Below are 8,570 nucleotides of genomic sequence, written 5' to 3'. Positions count from 1 at the left end.
TCTTTGTTTCGTATTGGTTTCCATAGAAACTCGCTGTACGTGTGTTTATTATTAACGTGTTCATAAGTAGCATTTAGGTATTAAAGATTCCCAGGAACTCGAGAACATGTTAATATTATGTTGAGGTTGATGTAATCTTATAGATAATGATGTCTTACATGCAATAATCAAACACCTGCATATCTAGAAAGCTGAAAATTTATGAAAAGTCAGCATAATAGTCCAAATCATGAACGAAGAACTACTGATCACGTACAAATAACTGAGAACATCCATTCAAACATCCTCACAGACCCATTTCAAAACAGCCGACCTCCATAGCGGAGTGGTTAGCATAGCGTTCTACGACGTCAGGGTACGACGGGTTCTAATCCAGATCTGGGTGTTCTTTGTATGTTTCACCATCAATTTTATCACATCATCCCTCACCTTCATCTTTGCGATTAGTCAAAAATGGCAGAAAATCGATGCCAAATTAATTAACCAACCATTGTAAAACATTCGTCAAGTTGAAACAGCTTCAGTATCCGTTTACAGCCTAGTAGAAGTTTTGCAATATTAATTTCTTGTGTGGGATTGCATGAATACCAAGCGCTTGATGTGGAGATGACTAGCGGGGGGAATTTTCGGTCCAGCCTTGGATAATGGCTAACCGAACTCCCCCCCCCCCCTCCCAGCTAAGAATTTATACTCCAAGCGCTGCCCGTATCCTCTTTCACTTCACGTACTGTGAATACCTACGTAGATATTGTTGATCAGATTCAGCCATTTTTGCGATTGAGTTGCAGAGTAGGCGTGCTGGCTCCAAAAAGTATGATTTAAATTTTTCTGCAGTGTTGCCACCGAACAGTGATATGATAAATAATTATGTACGCGTTTCTAGTCTTAACATTTTGTGAGAAATATTTGTGGGAAGTAATAAATACATAATAATACTTCCTCGTATTTGTACAAATTAATCTTCAAGACCTCATCTAGTGAGTTTTAATTCAGGTGTCTGGTTCCAAATCGAGTCTACATCTAGGTTATGCCCGTTAAAACTTCTAGTTCAGAAACTTTATGTTTGACCACGATGATACAATGATGATGAATGGCGCAACATTGTCATATCAAGAACAAACTTTCTACTTATAAATTACCGAAAGGGTGGGAACATGTAGAACTCTACAACTCAGTGTATACCAGTTTCACCCGTCATAGGAATACTGATTGCTGTGACACGATATGTCCCCATGAGGATCGAGCAATTTCGAACAAAGACATTTTTAGTAGAGTTACAATTGTTGATCATTCTCGATATGGCTGTCAAGTTTCTAGCACATGTATCGTCCCAAAAGATATATTATTCCACTTTAATATGTAACTGATTTGTGGTCAACAATGTTTCACGCGAGATCGATGGGTATTAAGCAGTCTGTAGCCTAATCTGAAAGTGAATCTTGGCGCGGAAGTTATTTCGCCGTAGCATATTGTGCAAACAACAAGAAAGAACAAGAAAATGGTAGTGGAATAGTTATTTGAAAAGTAGAGGTATGACCGTAAAGGTAAATTCTATATTTCTTAAGCACTCGACAAAAGAATCTACTTGTGTTGTGTAGTAAACGTAAGTCTTAGTTTTATAAGTACCAAATGTTACATTTCCGAGGCAAGTCATTAATCCCAGATCCTTTGTCTTATGTTTAAATCATTCGCATTATATCATCACTTTTTTAAAATATATATTTTTGATGTTATTCCTATATCATTTCTTGTTCTGATCCAGCAAAGAAAACAACATAAATTTGAAATTCCATGCTTCTAATAAAACGTCAGAATAGAATTGGCGGAAAAGTGAACTAGAACAATCAATAGCAACCTTCATGCTTAGAGTATGTTCAAAATTAAAATTGACATTATTAGAAACTCGTCAGAAGCTCAACAATGAAACCAACATGACTGCTGTCTTTTACTACACGTTTGAATATAAATGGCCACAGATTACATTTCTTGCTATTACGAGTACATCTCCTCACAAACTAGAGATGTGAGGGGTTTTGCGACTGCTCTAATTGTATTTTTAGATCATTGATCATATGAGCCTCTGCGTCAGTCGCGACAAATAGGAAGAATGCCGGGTTCATGAAACGGGTGCAGAAACGTCCATAATGAATCCATGATATTTGGCTTCGCAGCGCCACAACACCAAGTGCAGGGAATTGTTTATACATGAAGAGGCTCGGTTATTTTCCGAAGCTATGTCTAACACGACATGAACACGTTCATGTTCTCATTTTTTCAGTCTATGGTAGCTCGTGGAACCCAAACCTAACGGTACACTTTTCTGGAATATTCACGAGGAGCCTTTTCACCAACTCGGTACGCTGCACGTGGTGTATCTCGTGCTATGGCACTGTCAACCTAACCTTAAGAAACTAACAGTAGCTTCGCCTAGTTAGCGGCACTTTCTTTTTTATCTCTTTGTAGTCACGCGTCTTTGGTTACAAAGTGCAACATCGACTCGTCTATTTCGTTCATTTGGTGTGGTCACCGTTAGCACTACGTTCTGGAGCGGTGTACACTGTGGTGTATGGTCACGTTGTATATGCTAACCAAACAAAAGCAGCAGAATCTTCTGAATTTAAACACGCTATTGTTGCGAAGAACGTATACTTGGTTGAACATAATTTCCTTGCGCCAGCCTGATGTCCCTGCACTACATCTGGTAGCACTTGCATAAGCAGGAGCGTTTTCTTTCGAGAGGGGCTGGAATTGAGGGATGGTGGATAGTGTATAGCTGCTTTATATGGGGCAATATACACAATTAGATATTTCATGTATCAAAAGCTTTCCACTCTTTAAAATGGCTGTCGAGGGTAAATTTAAGGCTAGTATTCATTTGCCACTGATTTTCCCCCGAGTTCACTGCTTTTGTTTGAAAATGTTCATTTTCTCAAAATTTCGAAGGTGGCTGTAGCGCAGCACACTACACTGAGCTACTGCCACTCCTGTGTGGAAACATTTCACTGACTTTTCAGGGTCTTGGTGGGACGTCCTAGGTTGGCACCAAATCTCTGTGCTGAGTTCTTGAGCCATTTTTATGCAATATGTATACTTTTATTTGTTTTACATTAAGACACGTTTACTTACAATACAGACAAATTGTTTGCGCAAATTTGTTTACTGCTACGGTGTTAAAAGTTCATTGCCTTTGCTTTACTGCTGAATGGCAAATGAGATTTGACCTGTCCAGCGCTCTCACCGGTGGACGCGCACGGTCCTTCCTTGTGCCGAGCTTTCTGACCTGGCAGATACGACTTGCGGTCATTGTCTTTAAGGGAGGGTGTTTTAGAGGGAGGCTTTTGCACGTCAGGCTGTCTTTCCGGCGTGCTGGCTGGACACGGAGCTTCTGAGGAGCTTTCCTCGATCGTGGGGGCAGCTGGAGTAGTCGTTTTCTCCGTTTCCTCACAGGTGGCGTTGTCAGGCTGCTTCGGTTCTGTCTTCCTCAGGACTCTCTCTATGTCCTCCGCAGTCATGGCTTCACCCTTGACGCAGCAAGACTTGTTGGGGCATATACTGGACACGTCCTCTCCGCACACCATGATAGCCGTGTTGGAGATCCTATCCATCACCTCTCGGAATACGTCACCAGTCAGCACCTTGCCCCAAGTCTTCTTCAAGTACTCGCAAACCGCTCGCTGGCAGTCTGACTCCGGACACTCCTCGGGCAGCACCGTGGTCAGGATCATGACTCCGTTCTTGACTGGAGCCACGCAGTGGTCAGCTAGAGTCAGGAACATGATGGCGGAGTTGGGGTGAAGGTCCTGTATCTCCTCGACCACGACCACCTTGTCCTTCTTCAAGATCTCGACCACCTTCTCGTAGAACGGACCTCCAGAGCTCCACGAGGAGAAGTACGAGCCTGGGACGTGAGGAGGCATCCTGTTGTCGCATCCCGTGCCGAGGATCTTCATGATGGCCGCCGACACGCACAGGGACAGGCACTCGTAGGTGAGCACGGAGCAAGGTGACCCCACCAGCAGAATGACTGCTGGTTTCTTCGACTCTCCACCGAGCACTGGCAACGCTTCGTCGGCGATCGAGCCCCAGGTGGACGGCTGCTGCCTCTTGAAGGTTTCCCCGAGTCTCATGAAGCACTCTTCTAGAGGGTTGGTGGTCGAGCGGGTCATCGGCAGGGTTGCAAGGAGGAAAAACACTATTTTCACTACTTTTAGGCTTTGTTTATGGCGGGTGTTCATTGTACTCTGAAAAGAAAACAGTACTACGTATAGTCCTCATGGTAGAATTTTCCTTTTGCAGCATAAATGCTAACAGTGTTGCCATCTACATTTTGTAAAGTGGAATAGGCAAAGTTCCCTGTGCACTTTGCACCATGCCATGAAGCCACATATAGGGGGGCCCAGGTTTTTCGAAAGGGAGGGGTTATGTATACTTTTCCTTGGTAGTCAGCCCTCATTTTGTCATATTTTCCTACCTTTGACGATCTTTTTTTTTAGGAATGCTGGGCCAAAGGGGGTTATAACCCCCATTAACCCCCCCTTGGGCACGCTACTGATTATGGCGATTATTTGGATGGGATTTCAACAGCATCACGCTCCGGTCGCCTTTACTCCGAGGGTTGCCCTCAGATACTAATTTAGTTGAGGCTGGGTGAACCCCAGAGCTTCCTTATGCAGAGATAAGGCCGATAATTCCGACCTTACGTCACCCACGCCAGGAGTCGAACCCATTGCACTCAGACAAGGCTCCCACAGTGTAACTGCATGTACAGTCACGACACTTCTGGGTTATAACAATTCCATTAACTTTCAATGGAATCGTTACAACCCGGAAGTGTCCATGACTGTACAATATTTTAAAAACGGGGAATGCCAAGGAAGTGGAAGAAGTGTTTCCATTTCGCTAAGCTAAACATTCTTGTATACTGTCACCACGATTGTGAGCAATCCACATACATCAACCAGAGTGACATATTTCAATAGGCTGCAACGCTGTAGCAGGCATCCCACAATTTTGAATCGTATGCTGGCTGAGTGCTTCTCGCAATGGAAAATTGTTGATTCAAGTCAAGGTCTGAACACGCTTGATCTTTCGTGAGTGTCCCTTCTCATCAATTACATACAATCGTCCTTCATGCTTTCTCCGCGAATAGGCAGAAGCAGCAGAAAAGCATCGGAAAGTAGGAAGTAAAGAAAATCAACCGTTTCAAGCGGAAGGACCAAATTCAGGACTCCGGTGCAAGAGCTCCCGCAGGATTTAAACGTTTATTATTACTATTATTATTGCTATTATTATTATTAGTTACTACTACTACTTTACATATCATAAAATTCAAATTGGATTGCAAATACTTTGGCGTTGTATACAAGTTCAGACTCGAGTGTACTGTTTAGATAGAAACAGGATTCGCCTTTCTTCCTTTCAATAGGCTAAACATCTATCACTTTGTTGATGAACAGTTATTTTCCTTTTTGTAGGTGCGAAATCCTGGGAGGGACGGGGGGATTTTCCCCCACCAACAATCTTCGCCTCAAAGGTTCCCTCCAAACCACCCTCTGGGGGGAGAGTTGTTATAACAAACAAAAGATAAGCAATTACTTTTAATTTGAAATATACTTTACTAAGAATAATATCGAAAACACACACATCAGTGTGGTTGTTAGTATTGAATGCTTTCTCTCTCAAGACATCATTAACAAATCTGCATCAATACGCACAATAAAAATAAAACAATAATGGAAAACAATAATAACTATGAAATCTAATTGATTTAGGAGTAAATTTTCTGTATCCGGAAAACGCCTGAAACTCGCTATTTATGTCACTTTCCATATTAATACTTACGTATTCTGCATTGAGAAACATTGCTGAAGGTGGCATTTCGCTTTTCACGGAAATAATCTATATTTTCGACATATCGAGTAAGTTTTGTTCGTTTCTTTTTCCCTTCGGTAACACGCTAAATAGCTGTCACAGTTTCACTACCGTAGTCGGCATGCAGTGTTTCCACCCCACTCCACCCAATAATACCTACGTAGCCCCACGAACCATTCACACATAGCCCCACGAACCATTTCCGGTAAGGTTAGGTTGCGTCACGTTTAGGTTAGAATAGTTAAAAATTGGTTTAGAAAGGAAAATACGTAGCCCCATACACCATTCACGCATAGCCCCACGAACCATTGACACATAGCCCCACGAACCATTGACATATAGCCCCACGAACCATTGACACATAGCCCCACAAACCATTTGCGGAAAAGTACCTTCTTCAGTTACAAACATACGTGTTTGGAAGCACTGACCGGGATTGACCGGGATAACGTCATCACACACAGGCAAGGAAATGGATGCAACAGCTTCCGTGCATCGGTCACACATTTATATCGAAAAATACATGATTACCATTAACCAGTTAGTAAAGAAATTAGCTTGTTTGCAATATCTGATATGTATAAAAGTTACAAATTAATTTCCTTTATGTAATTAATAATAATAATAATATTATTAATATATTTTAATTGAGTAATTTATTTTTACTTTTAATAACATTACAAATATGTATATCGTATAATATACACATATGTTTGTGGGGGAAAGGGTTTGAAGATTAAGAACTTTCTCCCTCCACCAGTTTTCAATGATTTCACACCCACAATGTACAGATATCAATCAGAGTCTATTTAATCTACTGTCCTTCATGGTACCTCCTATCCATGTTTTCACATGCCGAAATAGTGATAGTAATAGTTGCTGTAACTTACGGCCTGTAAGTCACAGAAAACAATATTTTTTGTTATAAAATATCTACAATTTCTCCATTCGAATTACATTAACTCTTTCCAGAAATATCGGGGGGCGCTCCGGTGATTGTTTGAGCATCATCAATAAACCGTTATCTTGGTACAGTTCCCGCCACTGAGTGTTCTGTCGTCTGCGGGCTGTTGCCAAACGCATGTTCCATGGTGACGAGTGCTCTCGCTATCTGATATACATGCTCTCTATGGATTGGTTGCCTTCTCTTCCGCTTTTCCGCTGTCAAATGTAGATGATTCGCTATTGAAGGTTTAACAATCATTTCGCTGATCACGATGATGGAGTGCTTAGTACAGCGCGCTACGATGCCAGGGGTTCCGGGTTCGAATTCCGGCCTTGCTGTTCTGTGTGTGTCCTCTCATCAATTTCATCATATCATCACTCATCTTCACGATTAGCCAAAATTAGCAGAAAATCGGCGCTAAATAACACAAATAAAATCCAACTAACAATCGTTTCTATGAAAAAAAACTGTTAAGTGACTCTGTGACTCCGTATATTGCATACAACTTAAGGGGGGGGGGGAACATAATGAATGGATAATGATACAATACAAGTCCGAATTGCTTAGGCTTAGGTTTAAATCTGGAAACAGTTAAGCAAGAACGTGTCTGTTTCTTATTCCGGTTATTCAAAAGTCCTATCAAGGGCGTTTTCTCTATCGTAGCTCACGGCACGAAAACAGTCCAGTCAACGTCAGAGCTTCCACTTGCCTCCTCCACACCCCTGGCCCTCCAAGGTTGCCACACTTCTTCTAAGCTGCTCAGCCAACACCTCGCGCGTTGTACGTATGCGATTGATTTCGTCTGTTGAAGTTGTTGCTTATTGGCAACACTGTAGGTGGATGGCATGACCTTGACTGGACTGTTTTCGTGGCGAGAGCTTCTAGTTCTTTTCCCCTGACCAATGCTTACCAACCGTAACCCAGAAGATGTACACTCTTCAGTAAGAACATAATAATTTTGTTCTGTCCGACGTTCCTAAAGATAGAAAGATGTGGGTTTACAGAAACCCTTGGTATCTGTCTACATCCACAGCATTATTTCTGTGGAAACTTGTAGGAATTTCATGTATTTCCCATATTGTTGCCTTATTGTTGGACTAGTATTCCCTTCTTGTATAAAGGCAACACTTATTCAAATACTTTCACAAATATGTCGCTCTGTTGTCATAACAATTTTAATTTTAATATCTAAAGTAAGGTGTAAGTCCATATATGTTTGCATTCCACTTTGAAAAATATAATAATTACCAGAAATCTTATAAGTGGGAGGAGCGAAGCAGTACGCCTTGCTGCAAACGCTGGTCGCTTCACCCTCCACGTAATCCCGTTCCCTCTCACGTGTTCGTTGGTCAGGCCCTCTCTCGGGTCACTACTTACGGAGAGGCTTGCTTTCGTTCGCTCGGACGCCAGGGGTCCCGGGTTCGATTCCTGCTCCCTGTATGGATGTTTGTGAGTGTCCGTTCATCAATTTCATCATATCATCACTCATCCACATCTTCGCAAATTAGTCAAAAGTGGCAGAAAAGCGAAGTAAAATAAAGGAAATCAATCAATCGTTCGCTCGGTCCAGAGATTCCCGGGACCTCTCTCTCATGGAGATATGTTCTTTGCCTGCAACCAGTGGCGGCGAGTAGGGGGAGCGAGGGGAGCAGTTGCCCCCCACTTTTCGCCACTTTTTCCCCCGCACTATGCTAAACCTTATATACAAAGGGAAATATACTGTCTTTGCCCCCCCCAGTTTTGGCATCTACCC

General features: G+C 42.2%; 1 protein-coding gene across 1 annotated transcript; it reads right to left on the bottom strand.

The window, feature by feature from the left end:
* Positions 1–3,071: 3,071 nt before the first annotated feature.
* On the bottom strand, positions 3,072–7,861 carry LOC145999837 (uncharacterized). Its single transcript, XM_083137099.1, has 2 exons — positions 7,728–7,861; positions 3,072–4,241 (listed from the first exon to the last, which is right to left on the bottom strand). The coding sequence occupies exon 2, from the start codon at positions 4,233–4,235 to the stop codon at positions 3,171–3,173; it is 1,065 nt and encodes a 354-aa protein (XP_082993225.1). The 5' UTR covers positions 4,236–4,241; positions 7,728–7,861; the 3' UTR covers positions 3,072–3,170.
* Between the last annotated feature and the right edge of the window lie 709 nt (positions 7,862–8,570).

This window comes from Lepisma saccharinum, chromosome 16 (assembly GCF_977018435.1).
Source record: "Lepisma saccharinum chromosome 16, izLepSacc3.1, whole genome shotgun sequence".
Classification (NCBI taxonomy): domain Eukaryota; kingdom Metazoa; phylum Arthropoda; class Insecta; order Zygentoma; family Lepismatidae; genus Lepisma; species Lepisma saccharinum.
Note: the sequence above shows the minus strand (reverse complement) of the source record. Positions and strands in the feature narration are given on the sequence as shown.